Here is a 24,293-nt window from a genome sequence, read left to right on the forward strand (position 1 = left end):
TGTAAGGTGAGACGGTGGCCTTTGGGGGAATTGGCGGTAGGTGGGCAGTGGGGTGAGAAGAGAGGGTGGGGGGAGTTTGGGATGTGCAGGGCTCTGGTGGCCAGAGAAAGAGGCAACTTTCCCCAGCTCCAGGACTGGCTGCCGGGGAGAGACAGCCCTCCTTCTCAGCCTCAGATCTGTGGCTGCTGTGGTACAGGAGAACTCCCTTCTTCCCAGCCCCAGCTCAGGGGCTGCCACGGCAGGGGAGAGAGGGCACATCTATTGTATTAGAAAGGTAAGACTACTGATATTAAAATATGAGTTGTGTGCTTTTATTTATCCAAAGCGCTTTACAATAGTTAGCTAACGGTACAAACAACATTTGGAAAGATCACTAAGTGGTCCATTGAGATCCTCAGCAATTTTCAAGTGGTCCATGAAAAAGAAAGTTTGAGAACCACTGGTCTTAAAGATACTTGAGTTACTGCATGTATCTATTGGCTACCTAGAATTACCGCACAATATAAGTGCTTCTTCAATCTTCTTTAAGCATAACAATATCATGCCAACCTCCCTAGAATTGTCATCCTACAGAATGCTGGGGAGTTCTTAGTTCATACAATATTTATACATAGAAAGGGGATCCAAAAATACTCTTCATCCCTTTAATTCTTTCCTTCTGTTTAAAAGGAACTTTAAATCTCTAGTTTTCATTAAAAAAAAGTCATGACAAGGCATAATATAAAAGGTCTACTACTGAGAGCCCTCTTCGCAAAAAGGGCTTTAGTTACTGCTGATTGCCAAAATGTTTAAATCTGGATGCAGTCAAAAACCTAGTAAAGCTCCTACAAATGTCCTAAGGCATCTAATAGTGGGAGGCAGTGTGGCCTAGTGAGGCTAGTACCTGGTTGGGAATCAGTAGACCTGGGTTTGGTAAGTCACTTCACTCACTGTGTTTCTGTTTCCTCATATATAAAATGAGGATGAAGATATTTCTCTCTTGGTAGTGCGGTTTGCTTTCTATGGATAGAAGTGTTACATTAGAACCAGGTATTGTTAGTGAATAAAAGTCATCTCCTGTGATTTCTTATAGCTAGGAATGAAGCCCAATGCCCCCAAGGTCCATCTGTCCCAGAAAGCAGTAGATTGTCTGTTCACCAACACAGATTACAGAGAATATGTGACTTCCACTTGCCACTCACCATACAGCCTCCTCACTGAACAGAGGCCAGTTCAAGGTAACTACTAATTTTGAAATATCTGCATTGCATAACCCCTAGTTAACTATGAAATCACCTCTTTCTGCAATGATGATCTCACAGTCCCCATGGCAAGTGAAATTATAGCCCATCTGGAGAAGATTTGTATCCACCGGAAACAGACCAAGCCTGAAACTCATCACTGGATGAAATAAGATTGACCACCACCCTTGACACATGCAGAAATGCAATGCAGACTCCATCTCACTGACTTAGCTTTTCCAGAATAACCTTCTCACACACAACAGCATCCTTACATCAAACATATTTATCTTTAGAGTGACCAGCTGTTTGCGGTAATAGCTTTTACTGGACCAACTTCTGTTGGTGAAAGAGTCAAGTTTTCGAGTTACAGAGTTCTTCTTCAGATCACCTGAAGAGTGAAGAGAAAGAATGAGGCTGCTCCTGATCCTCAGAAGTGCTAAGCATTCACAAGTTTAACTGAAAATCAATTGGGAGCAGCACCTTTGCAAATCAGGCTGTATGTTTATGAGAGATAAGTGCAGTATTGCAGTGGTGGTTCTGCTCTCTCCTTCCCTCTGTCTCTGATTTCAAAAGACCTAATGGAGTTATACAGTCTAGATTGCCCTCTAGAAGGTACTTCTAATCATTTTAAGGTCTGTCAAGGAGAAAGCTTTCTACTTAAAGGGCTAGTGTTCAAATTTAATTAACACAATTATGAACACTCATTACAATGGATATACTGAAATTAATGACAAATACCTGAGCACTTACTTTGGCTTATTTAGTGTTGTGAAATTAAAAAAAGACTAAATAGTTGTGGTTCTATTATGTTGTTTTTTTAAACATACAATAACAACATGTCACTCCAAAACATATGTAAGATTAAAGGTGCTATCTAAATTCTTTGGAATTTCCATGACATTTTAAAATACGAATACTCAAACCAAAGTCCCCACATTTTGTTATAGAGGGCCATTAATGAACTGGGTTTGTAACATTTTCCTTGAGGTGAAAATATTGCAATTGTTACATCACACTAGCAATAATACAATGATAGTTGAAAAAGATCCCAGATTTACTGATTGCATAGGATAAATAAATCCTACATGCCAAACTGCAATGGAATTTCATGTATATCTTGCAGGTTATACAAATGCTGTGTACAACCAGAATCTCTAGCTGCTCCAAAAGACGGTCAATATCCATTCCACAAAAATATCACTTACAGTGCTTTATGCAACAATCATTTTAATCTGTACAACTTTTCCTTTTATAATAGGTGATGCAAGTAGTATGTACAAACTGGAAAACTGTGGTACACATCTGGATTGATAAGATGCAACAGGGCCAACCAGAAGTTATTTTTGTAAAAATGTTAATACAATGAAATAGTGATTGTGGTTTACAATATTCAACTTCTAATGATCATTCATCTCAGGTCTTAACTCAGCTCTAAATGCAAAAATGTAGCAGAGAAAGTTCTGCCAAACAGCTGAAATACTGATCTTGTAAGGTGAAAACTGACTGGACATGGCAATCTGCAGCATATCAAAGCACTAGTACAGTTTATATTTCTTCAAATGCATAGCTTCAAATTTTACAGATTCAATGTATTTTTCCAGTGGGATACTGCTTTAGGAATTTTGCTTTGGTTTTGGTTTCCATGTGTCCCAGTACAATTTTTATGACACTTCTTCCTTGGTGTAACATGCTTAATATTCTTTCAATGGCTGAAATAGTTTTCAGATGAAATACAAATGTTTTACTTACAGAATAGAATCAGAGCTATATGATAATGAGAGTGAAAATGATCTTACATTTATATAGCACTTTCATCCAAGAGGACCTGGAAGTGCTTTACAAATATTACCAACAGATTTAAAATTACACAGAAGTGCAGCCATATATGGGTGGAAATACTGAAATTAGTTTACAGTGTAGCATCACAACACAACAATTTAGGTCACAAATAAGGAACACTGTTTTCTATTAAAATAACCGGGGATTCTAAGTAAGCAAATTGAAATGATCCAAGATGGAATTTGGCAAAGACACCTGAGTGAAAGTGAACACCTTTTACTTTTACCAAAACAAAATTCTATGGGAGCTTTAATAATCAGGTGGTCCAGACCCGTTTTATGTCTCATCTGAAACATAATACCTCCAACACCACAGTGGCAGCATAACGCCATTGGTTTACTCAGAGGGAATAATGCCATCTAGTGATCACTAATACCACTTCCTGCAGCACCCATGGGTATGGATAATGCAAAATGAAATGAAACAAAAGTGTCAGAAACAGTTTATAAAAATGGCACATTTATTGCTACAGAACGGTCATGTACATGACGGCATCGAATAACTACAGATGAGAAACAGGTAATGGCCTACACCAAGCTGTGTATTTTTTTTTGTTTTTTTTTTTTTGTTGTTTTGCTTTTTTATGTTCTTGAAGGAACTCCAGCACACAACCTGTTTGGACACTTCTACAAATAAGAAATACACCAAAAACATGAAAAAATTGAGGCACTCAGCCACACATTGAAAACAAGGTGTAACTGTTTATCTTTTTTTAAAAATCTTTTTCCCTTTTTTTCATTTTTTCCCATTTTTTTTGTTGTTTTGTTTTTACTGCTGTAGCTATGTGAACAGTCGCAAAATTCCCCCTGTTGCGACCTACAACTAAAAAAAAAAAGCTACCATACAGTTTCATCTCAGTAACACATGGTAAAATAACATCTTTTAAATAGTAAAATAAAGTAACAAACTTTTACTCAGAATGATTCCAAAAATCTACAAAGAAGAAATATTCAGAATCTGACAATTTTTTTCCATAATATTCATGGTATAAAAGGATTTCTCCTGTGAAAAATAAGCCAAATATATTTTTATTTTTAAATTTAGGGGTTTTTTTCCTACTAGGGTGTACTACAGTCTATTTTATAGCAAAAAGAGCACTAGACAAACGAAGCTTTATAACAAAAAGCCAGGCACTGATACATGGTAAATCTCTGCTGTTTTTTTTTCTTATCTTCACTTAATTGCATCACAAGTAACAAGAATGAAAAAGGCCACAGTTCATATATTTTCACCATTACATAAGTCTATAATACTTGAAATGAGTATGGTCAAACCAGCACTGCACAAATATGAATCAACTTCAAGTCCCATGAGAAAGAACATGTCTTTAAAAAACAAACAAAACATAAACAAAACAAAAAGATAGGCCCCAAAAGGCCATGGTGCCCCATGTGTTGGAATTAATCATATTCCCCCCCGCCCCCCAGTCAACCAGTGGACTAATTTTTATTTTTTTGTGCTTGTTTCCGCCAAAATCTCTTCATTCCTGGCAATATACTGTAAAGTTCACTTCTTGACACAGATCAGATTCTGCCTGGTGGATACAAAGATGAAACTTTCCTCTCCCTGACTCCCCATCCTCTCCCACCCCCCCTCCCAAAATCGGAAGACTGAATCAGTACAAGTTGCATCACTGGTAGGACTGACAGTTGTATAAACGTTAGTGTTCTTTGCAGCTACACAAAAGACAAATGGTTAAAAAGTACTAGATGAACAGATTCCCTATTCAGCATAGTCATAAATTACTTGAATGTGGAGGTGGATCATTTATTAAAAAGCTGCTACTTTAGTCAGGGTTTCTAAGCCAGGTTTATTACCATATAATACACAGCCTTCTACAATCTTAGTGTCATCAGCTAAATACCTGTGACAAATCCAGCGTGGGACACTAATTCCTCCCTTAGGATGGGAAATCATGAAAAGAAAAAAAAATTCAAATGCTACACACTTGCTTGTTCATTTTTTTTTCTTTTTAATCTCAGACTATCCAGAATCTGAGTGGTATTGAGGCATCTGCACAGTTAAACCTAGTGTGGATGAGGGTTTACCTTTCAACGGCTATTTTATTCCTAAACGGGAAGTTTGCTATAAAATCACCACCTTACTGAGTGATACAGTTCACCAAAACTGGTGGCTAAAAACTGAAACTTCTACTCAGTTTGAGTGAGAGACAAATGTAAAGACAAAAAATACAAAGAAAACCCCCATTCCAAGTTTTATTAAAAATGTCAATAAAGGCAAACATTTATTTTTGTTCAGATTTTTTAAGAGTTAACATCAATTTGGTTTTATAATGCATTTTCTGATAATAGTTATCAGAAACCACGCTCTTAAAATTCTCCAATAGTCAAAGGGCTATTTTCATTCCTTAAACTTGATGTGTACATGTATAGATAAAAGTGAATATGATCTGCTGGGTTATAATCTGCCTGCAAAAAAATATGGTTTGTTCATTGTTGTTTCAAGCTTCATATCATAGACAATATCAATGCATATGATACTGATAAAGAGAAACCGTAAGGATAGATTCATAGATTCTAGGACTGGAAGGGACCTCGAGAGGTCATTGAGACCAGTCCCCTGCCTCAGGCAGGATCAAATACTGTCTAGACCATCCCTGATAGACATTTATCTAACCTACTCTTTAATATCTCCAGAGATGGAGATTCCACAACCTCCCTAGGCAATTTATTCCAGCACTCAAAAGCATAGTTATCATTAACAATGAGTGAGATTAATCTTTGTCACACCCATTTTCATATAAACCAGGCCTGTTAAAAGTCCACATTTTAAAAATAATATTCATTTGTAATTCTGAATTAAACCTTGTGCCTGCTGCTCTATTGTGTATACCTAATGGCGTAATCCACCTCCACATTTGAGAAACTTATCAACAAATCAAAGCATTTAAAATTTTCCCACTACTGAACATATTTACAGGTTTCAACACGCACGCAGCTAATCAAAATGTTTATGGGTATGTAGGTGATCACATGTTAACTATCATATTTGTTCTTTACGTTTTCAGAAACAAACATAAAATTCAGATTCTTGTATCTCACTATTTCATTTAAATGAGACTTTTTTCAACCACACAGATTGTTTTTAAACAAAAAACTGATACAATGTATTAAAACACATAATAACAAGAGTCTACATGTAAAAATATAACTTTTACATACACGATTTCAAAATAATGATACGCTTGCCATTTGTTGCATAAAATTTACAAATGTATTTTTCATTACTATATAACTGGCAAAACAGGAGAACAGATGGAACATTTAGACCGTTTTGATGGATTTATGGCATTTACTCAGTGCTGATAGGTGGAAAATCTACTTGAACAGGGAGATTTTATTTAAAATACATGCCAGGTTTGTGTGGCTGTAAAAATAGAAACTAGAATTAGAGACAAAAGGATGCTGACAAATACTTATCTAGGAGCACTATCTGTTAATTGTACTGTACACCAAAGTCAATCATTATAAGATCCACTATGGAAGTTGGTTCAGTTGTGCCCAGACTTCAAAGCTAGTTGTCTGATGAGTTGCTGTGCCATAGTTTGATCTATGTTACTATTAAATATGTTAAGTAAAAACTTCATTCATACTGGCCAGAGAAATACTGTACCACCCACCTACCCCCTCCTCAAGAATGTGCAACTTAATGCTTTAGGACTCATAAGGCTTGTTATAATGTTGCATGATGACTGAATATTGGCATTTTGCAAATGAAGGAGGAGGCAGCAAGTGGTCTACATTTAAGTAATCCACTTGAAAACAAGAAAAGAATGAAAAAAGGAAGTCAATCAGATCGGTCACACTGCTTGCAATTTTCCCAATTGATGGTTTTGCCCCACCCCCCAAAAAATCTGACCATGTATTCAGAAACGCCTCACTGCACACTATTTAGGCTACACACATAGGTAACACTTTAACTGGTTTGTTAAATCACAGCCACTTTGATTATGTAATGTTTCTGATGATATAAACATTGGAAGGCACAGTGGTAACATTGTAGCATTCTAACCTTGTACCTCTGAAAATCCCAGAATAGGGTCAACAAGAGCAACATTACGATTCAGACAAATTCATTTTGCCACGTCTCAGTAATGCAGCCTGTAATATCTACACATGATGAGACTTTAAAGTCCTGTGTTCCTAAAAGACTGGAGAAACAACTCTCTACCTACTTACGAATGAGAAGCAACGTCAGGGTCAGCGTTTCAGCCTGCACCACCCCTCCAGAGGAAGAGCTGGCACTACAGGTTATAATAACAAGAACAGGGGAGCGGGACAGAAATAAGACCAAAAAATCCTTATTTACAGTAAAATCTTCTTTTTAAAAAAGTTAATCAGTACTATTTTTTTACAGGAGCAAAAAAGTCTGAAACAAATGAACAAAAGCTTACCATATTCACTAAATTTTTAATATATATTTATATATATATTTATATATATATATTTGTCATAGGTCTATAAGATCCATCTGTTCCTCCTACCCTAAGGAATGGCTAATGTCATCACTTCAGTTTTCATTAGGACGTTTGCTGGTTTTGTAAATATCTGGGCAGCAAAGCTTCCCTTTTACTATCCAGTAAGTATAAACACTAGCTGTCTAGCACACCAACAGAAACGTTCATTTTTTTCTTCAGAAGTACACTTTTTCATTATTGCAAGTTTACAATTTTAAATTAAATATTTTTTTTTCAGACTTACAAATTAATTATATTTTTTTTCCAAAAGAAGTTTAGGCACAAATGCATTGTCCCACAGTGTGGAGAAGATTGCCATTCAGTCTCTAGGCTGTGCATTTACAGCTCGTAACATACTGCTTTAAACATTCTGAATGATATGTTAAAGAGAGTCGTCCCTCAAGTTGCACTTTTTGCTTTTGTTTAATAATCGGGAATGCTGATATCTCTTGCGTCTGTGATTCTTAACTACTCAGACTTGTCTTATATTACAAAAAAGGGGTTAAGGAGAAGTGTTTATGTGGGATTAAGATAATACAGCTGTTAAGGAAGTGGTCTCTTGTTTAAATGAAGAAATGTGGCAACTTGGACCTATGAAGGAAGTGAAAAAATACATCAGTCAAGTATTGTTGAAGACACACAACTTTATCTTCTTTCAATAAATTATTTGAATGTATTATTGGAAATCTAAGTGCAGGTGCAAGATGATTAAATTTAAGTAAATTTTATAAGGCTGGCCCTAATTTTATTCCTAGTTGCACATATGCAACCATAAGAATGGCCATACTGAGTCAGACCAAAGGTCCATCTAGCCCAGCACCCAGTCTTCTGACAGTGGCCAATGCCAGGTGCCCCAGAGGGAATGAACAGAACAGGTAATCATCAAGTGAGCCATCCCCTGTCGTCCATTCCCAACTTCTGGCAAACAGAGGCTAGGGACACTGCCCTTGTTCATCCTGGCTAACAGCCATTGATGGACCTATCCTCCATGAATTTATCTCCTTTTTTGAACCCTCATCTCCACTCCCAATCTGGTCCAGAGTCTACAGAATGACTCTGTATTCGGTGTCTTTTGCAGAATTACTTGTGTATGTATTGTGCTTTGATCACTGCTGAAAATGAACTTACCTTTTTACATCTGTCCCATATGATTGGATGCGTCTCCCATCCCAGGATGGGGTCCTGCCAAGGAAAGTGGAGGGGGATCTGAAGACACTTTCTCTTCTTCCCTTCTTTTCAGACATGCTGCTTTAGGGTTCAGATTCCTTTCTATTGAATTGAAGCAAAAGGTCATTTCAAATATGTTAAGATTTATACCAAAACGATTTGTTCACTGAATTTGCATGACACAATTAATTTATCAGCTACTTCTGATAGATTTCCAGTATACTTTAAAAGCTTTAGAGCATCTTTTACAAGTGAACATCTAATTTTCTTTATAACATGAAGTCTTTGTCATTAGAATATTCCTTTCAAGGTACAGAAATGTAAAGGGTGGCATTTATGATAAAGGATTTGGTGCTTTTAAGCAGCACAGCTTAGTACGTACATTTTGCAAATACCTTCATGTTTATGCAATGTCCAAGGGGTTAGCCAAGCTTAATATTATATCTTGGATATTTCTAAGTAACTCAAAATTTGAATATTGGGAATATCAGGGATGCGTGTCAAAGACTAAACTGCCTTCCTCATTAAGGTCAGACTTCCAAAAGATAATTTCAAAAATGGAAAATAAATCTAAAACCACAATGTTGAATTGGAACCCCAGATCCATGCACTCCCAAACAGTGAGTTAGTGAGCTCAGACTCGACCTGAATCATGCAGATAGGACCTGTCTCCATAATATGCTGAACTGGAACCTTGAAACCCAGGAACTTTAAGGTACAACACCTGGATTGGATGCCAGATGTGAGTTTTGTGGGCTTGAGTGCATTTTTAGAATAATCTCTGTATCACCAAGTATTACAGACTGATACTGTATGTTAGACAGGCCTGGCTAACCTCAAAAGGGTTTGTTTTAACATGACTGAAGAGCTAGAGGAATTGAAGAAGATGTGGTAACATTTTCTGGAAGTTGGCAATTTACAGAGTGACCACCTTGTCTTCTTTTAGTAACAGGAAGCATTTTTAAATCAGATTTTTCCACATGACCCATTATAGTGTAATACTGTACATTTTGTTTTGGAAGTATTTTTCAATGTTAAAAATAATTGATAATTTCTCAATTATTTTTGCCTCCTGGTTCTGGGAATCAGATTTTCCTGTTGTGAATGTATTAGTTTTTAGCTGCAACAGCTTTGGCATAGACAGTGCTGATGGGTTAATTTACTATTGTTTCATTTCATGTATGCTCACACAGCCTTGCAACATTGATCAGCCAAAAAGGGAGACGGACGAAAAGCAGGCTACTGACATGACACTTTATGTATAGCAAAACCTAAAGTTCTAAATCTAATGGAAAGCAAAAGGAGAGTTTTTCTAAGAACTGGAGATAATGACCAAAGTAAAGAATTTTTCTTGTGCTATTATACATGCATTTGCGCACAAAAATCTGTTTTCATCATTACCTACAACACCTTACAATGATTCTTGAGAACCAGTGGAGCTAAATGCTGCTGGATATATAACCTGTTGCAGGAGAGAACTGTGACACTGACCTCTGACTTGCTGTTCTAAGCTGAGGATGACAGCCACTGCCTGGTGTAGAATCAGGAGTTTGGTTTGGGGCTTGTCACTCTTCAGATGGAGTTGTACCATCCGGCCCAATTCCTTGAAAGCCTCATTGATGTCACGTACGCGTAAGCGCTCACGAGCATTGTTGGCCATTCTCCTTTCCTTCTCTCGCTCTGCCTTCTGCTCTGGTGTAAGGTCTTCATCATCGTTATTGCTGAGAGACAAAAGGAACACAGTATTTTCTAATGGTGTGGGGAAAAAGTAAGGTAGACTTTTTAAACCGATTTCATCCTAAACCACTGCTGCAATGCACAGGCAGCAATTTTCTGGCTAATTCTAACTTGTCAATAAGCCTTCGCTTCATATATATTATCTTGCTGATAATCATATTTAAATCTCTCTATAAAGTTTGCTCTGAGTAGAGCTCCTGGGTTTGTACTGAAGCATTTACCAGCTAAAGAAAACAGAATACAATGGCCTCTGCTAGTAACAACAAGAGAAAACAGTACTTTTCAATAACATATTTTACAAAGCAGCACCACAGCCAGTATTGTTACATATGCATGCATGATAAATCCTGGGAACCTATGCAACTGATATTTTAACTACAAGTCCTTTACATTTCACGTTGCACTTTGAATGCACAGTGAACACATCGGTCTTAAACCAAATCAAGTTCCAGTCATTTTTTATATTTGGTATTCTTAAGCAAGGATTACAGTAATCATTACAGGGTCTATACAGCTGAAATTATATATAGCCCTTTGGGTCACGTAAGGGAAAAGAGATCCTCTGTGCAGGACTAAAAGGAAAGTAATAGAATGTCCTAACCAAGGGGCTGAGGAGTTAATGTAACGTGTCAGCTTACTGTCTTGCATGACTAAAAGGCAGGAGCAGAGCAGGATCATGTGACTGTGATTAGTGACGTCCATGCAGATTATAACTCTTTTACCCTACAATTCTGGGCATGATGCCAATGGCTACCTATTCCATTCCCTATCAGTGCCATTGTGAGTGGGTTCATGGGTCAGATAAAGGCCCTTTACTCTTCTGTAATTGATGGGTGGGCTACTTTATCTGCTGCTATCCAATAACGTGGTATAAAATGGGGCTCTCAGCTCTGGGCAGCTCAGAAATAACAAACCTCAGACAGAAGGGGGACACCTTAGAATTTTTTCAGTTTAGTTATCTGCTGGGCCATTCTGGAAGGACCAGCCCCTGTCATTTAGACGGTGTGTGTGTGTATGTAGGGGGGGGTGAGGTGGAGGGGAATACTGTACTTGGCTTGGCAAAGTCTGATGCCACCTGTGTTAACACAGACTTGGAAAGCCACAAATAGATGGATTAGGAAGCATACAAGCAGTATCAAGTAGCAAACAGGATGCAGAGACAACATAGTCAGGAAGGCCCATGAAATCTCTTTATAATTTACAACTGGATAGAGCCCTAAGTTTAATTTCTGCATCATTTTGTGCAATAAAACCTGTTTCTATCCTAAACATAATGACAATGATTTTAAACTGAACATATATTTTCCAGTGACTCAATGGCTAATACATATTTTAAATTGGTTATGCAAATATATTGGTAAGTTTAACAGCCCTAACACAACATGTATTTAGAAGTATAACTAAATAGCAAGAGTAACCTTTTAAAGTTGCAAGGTTCTTAAACACAAAAATAACAGTTTACAAAAGCTTCAAAGCACACATTAATATGCATAAGTGACAGCCTACTTGTTAAATTAACAAGAACTGAGAAGATCACCCTGCAGCAGCATAAAGGTGCTTTTGTCTTGCCATATCATAAATGGACATGAAAGTACCTCTTTTAAATATGATTTTTACAACGCATCATTTATTACGAGAAAACCTCAAGTGTCATACTTTTTACTCTGATCGTAATAGATGTGTATGTAATTAACATTTGTAGAACTCAATGAGTGCCTGAGAATAATGGGTTTTTTTTTTTTAAGAGCAAAATGCTTGCTCTGTGCTACCGAACTAGTGTTTTTGGAATAAAGATGATTGATCTTATTCACAGGCTTCACATTTTCAGACAGTATCCAAGACAGTGTTGTTTTGAAGGAGAAGCGACAGCCTCAAACTTGGATTTATCTTTTTTATTTAAAAACCAAACCAAAACAGGAGAGGACCTGAATTTCAATTTTACTGGAATTCTTAGCTTTGATATAGGACCATAAGGTGAAAATCAAATGCTTGACTCCATACACCAGGTCCCAACATAGAACTCAGCCTTGACTGGCCACTAGATATTATTGTAGTAGGAAACTTCTCCTTTATCCTGGTGGTTAGTGCTTAGGGCTTCTATGCATGCGAGTAACATTAACCAAGGACATAAGGTCCAAGATGATAAAATCCAAGGATATGCCTTCACTAATACTTTGTAATATTTTATATAGCATGCAGAACATATTTAGCCCCAGTGGCAATCCAAGTATAATCATGCATTTCATGGCCATTGATGCCTGCAGGGGAGAAATGTTTGTCTATATAAAGATACCAAACCATTCTTGGAAGCAGGATATGATATGAACACCCAGCTTCTCCTAAAATCAAGATAAAGGGCTGGCATAAACAGGCATAACTCCCATTAGTGCTATGAAGCTATGTTGATTTACATTAAAACAGGATCTGGCCTAAGGGATTTATTTAAAAATGTAAGAGACAAGAGTACAATATGTTGGACACTGGTAAAATGTCATGCAAATATGATCTGTTCTGAGAACCATACATTAAAAAGTGAAAATAAATATTTTATTCCAATTTTTAAGCAGAGGTGTGGATGAAAAGCAATCTGCTAAGCATATTTTAATCTTATAAAAAATTTATATTGGGGATAATTTGCTTAGTGTCCCATTTCATGATTTGAAAGGAATTTTAGGAAGTCTGGAGTACAAGTATCTGAAATGATACTGTTAGTACTACCAGAACATGCCTTCAGTTTCCTCTGAGGCTGTGGATTTACCTGCCAGGAAAAAACTCATGAGTTTCTTCCTGTTCTGTTCACTTCATCAAAATCCAGTAAAGGAATTAAATGAAGCGACACTATTATATACTGTTACCTAGATCTTGACCTAGTAATTGATTTGATATCCTTCTTGTCATCGTCTAGTTTCTTGTCCTCAGAAGATTTTGTGTCCTGAAGGTTTTCGTCTCCTTCGTCGTCAGATTTGATTTCAGAGCTGCCTGAAGATACACTTTGCCCTTGCAGTCCAGTTGGCATACCTATGGGAAAACACAGTGATTTTCTGTTACCAGTGTTTAAGAAAAGGTTTGAATGCATTTGCATGTACGTTCCTTATTAATGCCACCTATTGTTGGATCTGTGTTCCCATCTGTTCTTACAGCCACTCACTTGGACTGACTGGTGCAGAAGGGAGTTTCAAGAATGCAGCTGCTGAAACCATTTTTCAGCACTGGCTTTGAGGCTCAATTCCACTTTGCAATCTTTCTGGAATAGACGATAATTTCACTGTCTACCAAACATCAACTAAATTGCAATTAAAATCATAATCATGGAAATCACACACCTCATGTTCTGATTAAGAACCCAAGTGTCTATGAGCTATTGCACTAAGCTTTTTCCTTGGGCAATGATTTAACAAGAAATAGTAATAAAAGACTGCCCCTCTATAGCACCTTCCATTCAAGAATCTGAAGGTGCTTTACAGATTCATTACCTGTATCATTCCCATTTTACAGAATGGAAACTGACACACACAGAGTTTGTGATCTTCACCAACCTCATACATTAAGCCAGTGGATTGGCTGTGTAATACGACCTAGAATTCCTAACTCCCAGTTCTTTGTTTAAACACTAGATAATGTTTCGTCTTCTTAAAAAAATTCTTAATATGCCATTCCCATAAAATAATCAAAATACCTTAGCCATGAAGAATGAGTAAGAGCTTGTAAGCCATCATAAAAGAAATTTTGAGTTGTTTCTTCCATACTTTAATTGTAAAATTAGCAGCCTCTAGGAATAAAGATAGACCCTAGATGTACTCTAGGAGGTTCAGTTAGTTTCACACGTATTTTGAAACAATACTGCTTCTATACACATAAATCTTACAGGATTCACAAAGCACAGCAAATACTGTAATACAATTAAAATCACTTTGGCATTTTTCCTCGCATCTAACTGAAGTCAATGGGAATTGTGTGTGTAATGGAACCGCAGGGTCTTAAGTTTACTCTTTTTGATTTTGCATCCTAAAAGAGTTTCTACATTTCTCTACTGCTTGAATTATGTTAGTACTAGAACTTGCTGTCCTGGGCTAAATTGCTTGTATGCTTGTAACTGTGATTACTAGAGCATACCAGATAGGATGTCTGGATTAATCAGAACTATATATCATGTTACTCCTGACTCTCTCCTCCCACTCAAGCTGCACTATGATCTCATTGTGTATTTGAGTGATCACTACTATGAATCCAAGTTCCCAAGTAGACTCAATTCCAATCACTGTAGCATGTATAATTAAAGTTTTTTAATGTAAAAATACAAGCATTTAAGACTGCCACATAGCAGTGTCCTGACAATATTTTGGTGTACTTACCCCTGTATGGATCTTGGGGTGGATTTAAATCAGGGGAAGTAGCAGACTGAACTGGTAGCTGTGGAACTGGAACCTGATTTGGCACAAGCGAATGGCTGCCACGCAGACCGACGCCATCTTCACGATGAGCTCCAACCTGTAAAGAGAAAAGTCACAGAGTTTAATGTGATATGAAGGTGAACACGGATGTAACAAGTTCCTCAGACAGTGAAGACAGACTAAAGAGAATGGCAGACATCTAAAAATAATGTTCCTTGTAGCTTTTTCACTAGAGGGCGCCGATGTACTGTATATCTACATAATATGCAAAACCACTTAACACTCAAGAAGATGCTGTGCAGCACATTTAGTGACAAATATGGCAGAGTAGCTCAGGCAGGTAAAACGTCAAATTGTCTCCCAGGGTGCTGCAGTGGAGCGCACTGATTCATACCCATCTGTCTTCTATCATGTCCGCCAACAGATCTGACAATTATCTTAATGCCCATATGCTTAATTGTGGGCTTCTCAATTCCCCCATTGCTATCGGAAATCCAGCAGGAATTTAAATTTGGCATTCAACTTTCATTTCAGGGGATAAGATTCTCAAGCCTGCCATTTTTTTTTCCATAATGCCAGCTAAGCCTCTGACAGCGGAAGCTACAGCAGTATCTGACACAGCCCCTATTCGGCACAGATATAATAAAACATCACCTGGCTTTCCAAAGCTAGGAGCCCATTCCAAATTAATGTTCACTGTATTTCATTAACCATAGAGTTCCAAATCCAAAGGGGCACCATTCCTGCCAACACCATGACTCCGGGTAATATACCAATAAAGATTTTATTAAACACACCAGTAATGCCATCATCTTAGCTGACAGTGTGGGCACAATGGAAATACATCCATTATTTTCCATGTACGCTGCTCATTGATGCACTTAATAAGCTAAAATTGTCATAGAATTAAATACAATGGACGGTAAGGAAGGACAATTATTTACTCCAAGCGCAGAATTCTCAGAAGCTGTGGATAGGCACTCTGATTTCAAAGAGCCTCTATAGTACACCACTGGAATTGCAGGGAGCAATCTCTTACATTTCTTAAGTTAAAGCCAAATAGCACCTTGAATGGTATAAATCAACATTTCAACATGTAACAGTTTTCATTTTGGACATTCTCAGATGCTGATACTACCACTGGATGAAATGTGTCTTCACAGATTATACACTGAGTAGAGAACTCTAGGTGACTCTTCATTCTCAAAAAGTGTTATCCATGGTTCAGTACTCCTGGAGTACTAAAAAGTGTTTCTAATCAGACTTACAAGATAATATAGTCTGATTGTTACCAGCAAGGCAAGACCATAGTAAGAAACATAAAAGGGAACATTTCCAAAGGGGACTCAAGAAAAACTTCTATTTTCAGATTAAATTCAGATAATCAAAAAGCCAGTGTAATATAACAGAGATAAAAACACTCCCCTTTTTTAAGCACTTTAATTTTTAAAACATGATATCTCAAGAGGAGACTTTGGAAAATTAGTACATTTACTCATATATTTGGTTACAAGAAAAAAGAAAGTGGTGTAGCTTATGAGTCTACAGATCTAAAATGCCACCACCATAGGAATAGTGTTGCACATAAGATACAAGAAGTTTCAAGAATCTCAAAGATTCAGGAGAGAAATTTAGTGAGGAGCACTCTGATAAAAAAAAAAAAAGGCCCTTAAGAGCAGCTTCTTATTTGTGAAAGGAAAATATGGTAGCTAAACATACTTTATCTGGAGATAGATAGAGTTAAGGTTCTGTAAACCGTAGAGGATTTTCTGTGGTAAAGCTGGGGGGACAAGTGTAGGAATCCGTTTGGTTTCACTCTAAATGATGACACTTTCACTTGGAAAACAACAATCAGACTTCTTTTGAGCTACCTGAAGGTGTTAATATACTTTGGCAGACATGTCATCCCATTCAAATTGTATCTCTCCTTTCGGCCAAATTGTAGTTGACATTAAGACTGTAACTAGGATGGCTAAAGCCAGCACACATGATTCTGAGGGTTCATTTTGACTGAATTCCCTAATGACATAGTCTATGGTTTTATCACAAAACAAGGAGAGCTGACTGAAAAAATCCAAAATTTACAAGTTTGATGACTGTATTGAAATCTTGAATTTAGAGAGAAAGGGATGAAATTGTTGACAACTATTTTAGTGAAAATGACATTTTTTAACCAGTTCTAATAAAAACTACTAAGAAAAGCCACAGATTTCTTCTCTTCTTCAGCTTCACAAGAAAATTTGGAAGTAATATCATCACATTTCTCACAAACAAATGGGCAAGTCTCTTTATATTTCTTCTTTTACTGCCCACAAATCTAGCAAGTCTGTTGAGATTAACAAACACTTATTGCAGTGAACTGGCCAAGCCATACATTAGGGAAAGACCTGGTTTTATCATCTGTTGATCCACTACGCCAATGTACTCAACTCTGCCCAGGAAGGGTTCTCTCACTTTCTGTGATATGAGTGGCAGTCAGAAAGGTCCATCTGGGCATTGTAAAGAATCAGACTTTGGGGCCTTCAAAACACAAAAAACGTATATCTTACCTGGCTAGGTCCATCAACTGCAATAGAGTTTTGGCAGGGCTGAGTTTGACCCAAGAATATTGACTCTATTCCACTCTGTTCATTGCTATAAAATATAATTATGTGATCATCTGCATGTTCTATCTTTTTGGATATTTCATTTATGAAAATCTGTAGCTCATTTAAGTCTGTTCAATGCCAGGACACTGTACTGCACCTGGCACTCCTGGAGGGACCAAGAGATATACTACAAAAGTTCTTCAGTCTATTTTGGACACATCTTTTAGAATAACTTGGGGATTAATTATTCATCATTTTATCTTCCTCTATTCCCACATTCAGTTATTTCAATCTAACCAAACAATGTATATAACTGCCCACTGTATGTCACTCTCATACTCCCCTACTTTCTCTTATGTCTCAGACTTCTCCCTTGCCTACAATACCTCATCTTCTTCAAATCCCCCCTCAAAACTTGCTTCTTTCCATGAGTTCTATAAACCCTAGTCACCTCATCAAAAACAGTTACAAAGAACCATGAATGACACCAACTTATGCTTAACATCACTGCTTTATTTCTGCTTTTTGATGTTACCCCTCTCTTTCTCTCATCTACATCTATTTCGACTGTATGAACCTGTGGTCAGGATCTATCTTTGGTGACTTTACAAAGCATAGCATCCCATGGTTGTTGCTAGGTAGATGATAAATAAATAGCATAAATTCACTGCAGCAGTGACTGAATACTTGATGGCAGCATTAACCCAATCAGAGCACTTAACCAAAAGTAACGTGGCTTTATTGTGTTTTGAGATACCTCCTGACATAAAATGCACAAACACTTTTCTCCTTCAGTCCTAAGTACATAACCAGTCACCTTGATTTGAGGGGGCAAAGACTGATTCAGAGACTCCACACTGAACTTTACTTTTATGTAAGATGTCCTTTGCATTTGATGTCCTGAAAGCCACGATGAATCCCTTAAATTGGAAATGGAAAGACAGAAGGGTGGAACTGCTCAGAAGATGTTATGAATAAAACTCTCTTCAGTCTTTCCTTTGTTGAAATGTGCCAGTCATAATTGCTTATATGAGAAAAGAGATGTCACTTTGGTCTACTACCTGATGTTCTGGAACTGAACATTTTTCTTTCTTGGTGGGCAGTTTTGCGGGGGAGTGCCAGCATGTAAATGGGAACTGTATAGCCCCCCCTTAAATATATACAGTCAAATTTTCAAAAGCACTTAAATGACTTAGAGCATAAGTCCCATTCTCAGAAGCAACTTAGGCACTTTCATTGAAAGTCAATGAAATGTAGGCTCCAAAGTCATTTAGATGCTGTAGAAAATTTTTACTCATAGACAATGTATTTTACTGATGTATAAAAGTGTGCCAATTACTACTGAATCTAGGTACACATGCATATACACACACATTTTAAGACCAAAATTAGCTAAACAATAGTAACTATGTATAAAAAACCCAACCACTCTAAACATCCATGTCGACAAACTGAGAGTCTGTCAAACCAACGAAGGAAGTGACTTTCAGTCAACTGTACTCCACTGAGAACATTCTGCCATCAGATATCAGACATTCACATCTATCAGCTGTATGATAAAGCACATCAGTTGATCTCTACAGTCGTGAGAGAACACAGGAAAATCATGGTTACCCTACCTTGTGCTAATGGAATAATGTACTCCTTAGCCATCCGGGACTTAAGAACCAAATAAGGTTCCTTCCAGGAATATCCTTAAATTGTGAACCTCACTTGCAAATAGTGGGTAAGTCCTTCAACAATAACATCAGATGCCAACCCATCTGTTATCCCCAACCAATGAGCATTTTGTCTGTGATATGAACAACAGGTTTGCCCCAAGACAGTGAAGATATGACTCATTCCCTGGGCCCAGGGTCGAAGATCTATAAATAATACTATCTTTAGAGAATCAAGCTCAGTTTGAAGTTCTATTAATACTTCATTTATTGACCTGTCTTTAAACAGACCCCTACTTGAACATTCAGCAGATGAAAAACAAACAAACAAAGTATGTTCTCTAGTATTTACGTGTAACTCTTTGTGTTTATTTCCTTTAGGGAGTCATAATAACAAAAAAATTCTATTCTCCTTGAGATTTTTTAGCTAAAAGGAAACAGAAGAAGTCCTTATCTTGTGTTACTTTGGCCCCTGAGGTTAAGAAACTCATGAATAACAAACGTGTGTGTGTGTGTGTGTGTGTGTGTGTGTGTGTGTGTGTGTGTGTGTGTGTGTGTGTGTGTGTGTGTGTGTGTGTGTGTGTGTGTGTGTGTGTGTGTGTGTGTGTGTGTGTAGAAGCACAGTCCCAACCACCTGCAAGTAACTGGGGAACAGGATTAGGCTACTGGACTTTTTGGCATTAAACTCTTTGACAGGTGTTCCAATATTAGGATGATGGGTATAGAGAAAACCCAGATGGAAAAACAGATATTTGCGCAATATTTTTGTTTGTCTTTCATGGATTTCTTTTTTTAAATTTTATGAGCTGAAATAATGGTAGATCTGGTTCTCACAGTATTTCCTTTGACCTTTTATATAAAGTACGGAGATTTTCAAGTATGAACACCAAGCTTTTCAGTTTATGCCTTTTGACTTTATTTAGATTTTTGTGGGTGTTACGAAGCCCTACCATAATAGCAGAAGCTATGGTTTTCAAAAGTATATTGCAAAAGTAGTTTGAAAAAGGGAAAATACTTCGATAGAATAAAAAAAAAATCTCAAAAGAACCTATTATGTGAAAGCACATGGAGGTATCTAGAACAGAAGCATCTTTTCTATTAAGATTTTGGTTTATCGGAACTGGAATATAGATTTAACTATACCAAAAGAGATGTGTATGTGTGGTGGCATTTGACGGTTTGTTTTTTTTTCTGAAGATTCACATTTTGTTTTCTGTTAATGCTAACATGAAACTGTCTGAAAAGTTGAGACTTTATTAACTTTCTAAAACTAGAACTTGATTAAAGGAAAAAGGTGAAGTAGTCTTCTGGTGCATTCATCATGTTTCAACCTTTGATTTAGAAAAAAAAAACAACCCAACCCATTATCCTCCTCCAAAATCTGCCAAGAGAAACAATTAAACCCATGCATTCTTAATTTTCTGAATAGTTAAAAAATATAATTATAGTTCATTGACCCACAGGCAAAGGCCAGGGTGTGTAACAAGTTCACTGAATTCAACAGTTGTTCCAACTTGCCCATGATTCACAGATTTCAAACATTGGCACTTTAAGTTAGGTGGCCCTTGGCAAGTCTCTGTCTTCCTTTGTATTTTGTTACATGTGGGGTGTTTAATGAAGACTGGTAAATATCGCTGGACTATATCATGCTATTGATTTTTACGCAGAACCCCCACTGGCTTGAATGGAGGTCCTGCTTAAAAACTGGTCCATTGTATGTATACTGTAGCTATCAACAAACAACGACAAAAAGACATTTACTGTTTTCATTCTCTCTCTTTCCAGGAAGCATTTTTGAAAGTAATTATGCTTCTTTGTTTAAGAGGCCTATTTCATGGATGTGAAAATGTATTAAATTTCATTTGGCAGTTATCCAATCCTTGTTAATACTATCTCCTGAGATAAGTGTCTCCAAAACAGGCTTTAGACCTTAGCTACTCCTCCACTATCATTCTAGAACCACACAGCACGATTAGAGCTTTGCCAGTCCAGGAACAGCTAGTTAATGGAACTGACATATAACTACCTAATCTCACCTTGATGAAAGTGTTATTAATAAGTGAATTGTTTGCAAAAGGATAGTTTCACCTTAGCTGCCTGTTGAATATGAACAGCTATATGCCTTTGATGTTCAAAATACTGACCTTTAAACTACAGTTGCATGATCAGAACCTTAGACTTGGAAATAAAACCTAAACAGAGGTCACACACAAACCTATGTGTGAATATACAGGTACATTAGATAGATACTTGTTTTTCAGCAAACACAAAGAGAAAAGTTGACATGTTCTCACTGTAATTAGATACCCACTGACAAAGAAAACTGTTTTGATATCTTTGAATTGTAATCTCCCCATGAAATATCAATTACACATGACAGTTCAAGAGTGCTAGATTCCAGTTTTAATTATCTTGTCAATATCTCCATCATATCAAAAGAAAGGAAACTTATTTTCTCTAAAATGAAGGAACACTATTGAAACCAAAAGTGCATCTATAAAAGTGAGAAACAGTCATACAAACATTACTTTGATTGCTCACAGATGGGCATTTGCAGTTCATGTATTGCAGGTAGCAGACAAAAGCTGAAAAAGTACCCCTTTGTTTACCATTAACTCTTCCCACACTGAGACACAACACTTCACACAATTCGTATTAACATATAACTCAGAAAGAATTTGACAAATTCCACTCTGAAAACAAAGATGCAAAGGGAATGCTAACAGGTATTTTCTAATGCTTACAAATTCAGGACGTTCAACTGAATGATTTCCCATCTCAGGATAACAGCTACATATCGCAATTAGGAAGAGATTAATTCGATCAGCTAAAGCTATGAATGGATTTAACGAGCAACTATCTTGGTACCTTTACAAATATGATGACCTTGTGTTATCCAATTAGATAAATAACATGTGGCACGCAAGTTGTAAAGTTATACAAGTTAACATGTGTTTAATATTGTCAAAATTTATAAGTTTGACAGAAAGCAGATTTGCGTAAAGCCCTTATAAACCTCAACTGTTATATTACAAAGGGAACAACACAGGCCACTTTGACACAAATGGTCTCTTACTCTATGTGTGCATTATTGATCCAAGTTATTCACTCTTATTTTACGGCACTGAAGTCTTTCATCTCCATGCTATACAATAATAATTTCCATATGACCAGTGGCTCAGTGATAAATAAGATCAAAAGAAAAAGGAAGGATTTTTTTTTAAAAAAAGAAAAGACATTAAGGGTGGCATTAAATCAGGAAAAATAGCAAAGTTCAACATTTTCTTAATACAGAAAAAAGTACCAAAGAATACTAAGCAGCTTTCCAAATATCTTATGAAAAGGCATTTTGCGAGTAAGTCATATGCAAAATCCATTTAAAAGCTGACAAAAGTGGCAACACTGAAGTTGAGTATTTATATATATAAAGAGTGCCACGTCTTAAGTAGAGGCAGGGAGGCAGTCTGAACGAAACAGCGGCTTTTATGTTATGTACTGTATGATAGAATGCTGCATGGCAAGGCTCCATGCATTTCTCTATACTCTTTCCGTCCTATTTAATGGAGGTAGGCTTGGGTAATCCAGTGTTTCTGAGGGAATCACAATATTGCTCAACTCTAACATGAGCTCTGCAAAAGGAAGTTTTATTTGGCATTACACATTGACTGGAAGTGAAGAGCCAATTTCCCAAACAAATTTTCTTCTAGTGCTGCAAAAATTACAGTGTTAATCTCCATTCCCAAACAGCTGTTAATAATCTGCGAGAGGAGATGTGTTTTCTTAATTCTTTCTGCCTACAGATACTTTAAGTACACAAGGATTCTACATATTTTAGCGTTTGCTTTTTGCAGACTAATTTAGGTACTGATCTTATTGGTACAATTGGCTCAGTCTCTATTCGTGCTCCACTATAAAGTACCTAGAGAGCATTAATTCAATGTTCTGGTTCTCCACACTTATACAAGCATTTCTTTCATACTAGGTGAGACAATTGAAATATTTTAAAAGAAATCAACCAGTTGCAACATACTATGGAGAGAAGTGGGTTGCCATGGCCACTGAAGTGAAGTCAGTGAAATAATCCTTATGATTTCTTTCCTACAGGGATGATTATTCATTTAAGTATTGGCTAAATCCAGAGAAATACAAGGTTCTAAAACTAGAGGATTAGGAAAATTAACTCCTTCATTTATCTGTGAGTGAAAAACATAGTCAACAAATCCGCAAACTTAGAGAAGTTTTATTTCCTTTTGATACCATATTCCAGCCTAATAGGAAATATCTTCCAAAAAGATTATATGGCCAAAGCGGCCTCTGCTGCTTTCTTTTTTCCACTTGTTCCCAAGCACCTGCTTTAATGGTGACCTCAGCTCTACACCTCAAGTTTCAGACATTTCACAAAATAGCTTTTTAAACAAAAGCCAGCTGTTTCTCATCTAGACTACAGGGGAAACAAAAATCACGGCAGCTTAGAGGAACGTTACCCAGAGACTACCATTCTCCAATAACTTTCACACACACTCGGCTTCACAATGGATTTGTCCATGTGTGGAAACCAAGCAGCTAGCTAATGTTAAATTAAAACTTGGAAACCAAATACTACGATTTTAACAATACACCTAATTAACTCATTTAAAATGAATGAAGTCATTGTGTCAGGACAATGTTTTTGAAAAAGAGTGTCATTTTAAATAATTAATGGATTTTTTTCTGATTAAAACCAACAGTATACTTCAAAAATGGTATTAAGAATATGATGGAGGCTATAATTTACATGAAATTAGGAATGCCAACCAATTAGAAAGAACATGAATGTTATATAAAAGGGTTATACTGCTGCTTGTTTTACAAGCTTTTAGTCCAATAAGGCTGTTTTGTCCAGTTTTCTCAATTACAAGGATACCTTTTTTTTTGTTTTTTTGTTTTTAATTGCAACTATTATAAAAATTAAAGCAAGGAAATAAGAGATTTTTAACAAATAAAAAAGCTGAATCTTGTCTTTTAAATAATGCCAAGTTCCTTGACTCTCTTTGTTTTTGTATGAATGACATAACTGAATTACTTCATGAGTTGCTATTTTAATTTCTAGCAGTGGAAAATTCCATATGTTAATTTAATTTGGATGTTAAAAAAAAATATAAATGAACATATCCTCTTCCTGTGGACCCTTGTGTGAAGCATGGAAGCAAGCTGATGGACTTCTAAGGAGTGTC

At 36.7% G+C, this 24,293-nt stretch overlaps 1 protein-coding gene across 18 annotated transcripts in view; it reads right to left on the reverse strand.

Moving 5' to 3' along the window:
• Positions 1–2,445: 2,445 nt before the first annotated feature.
• TCF4 (transcription factor 4) overlaps positions 2,446–24,293 on the reverse strand; it is a 327,533-nt gene continuing 305,685 nt past the window's right edge. For 15 of the 18 annotated variants that reach the window (XM_050944685.1, XM_050944689.1, XM_050944686.1 and 12 more), the window contains 5 exons: positions 14,796–14,931; positions 13,299–13,461; positions 10,198–10,427; positions 8,668–8,808; positions 2,446–8,130 (listed from right to left, as the gene is read on the reverse strand). In XM_050944685.1, the coding sequence (XP_050800642.1) occupies positions 8,672–8,808; positions 10,198–10,427; positions 13,299–13,461; positions 14,796–14,931 (666 nt within the window). In that variant the 3' untranslated portion in view covers positions 2,446–8,130; positions 8,668–8,671. The remainder of the gene's footprint in view (positions 8,131–8,667; positions 8,809–10,197; positions 10,428–13,298; positions 13,462–14,795; positions 14,932–24,293) is intronic. The other 3 variants (XM_050944683.1, XM_050944700.1, XM_050944698.1) reach the window with 1 other exon arrangement.

The sequence above is a fragment of the Gopherus flavomarginatus genome, chromosome 3 (genome assembly GCF_025201925.1).
Source record: "Gopherus flavomarginatus isolate rGopFla2 chromosome 3, rGopFla2.mat.asm, whole genome shotgun sequence".
NCBI lineage: Eukaryota > Metazoa > Chordata > Testudines > Testudinidae > Gopherus > Gopherus flavomarginatus.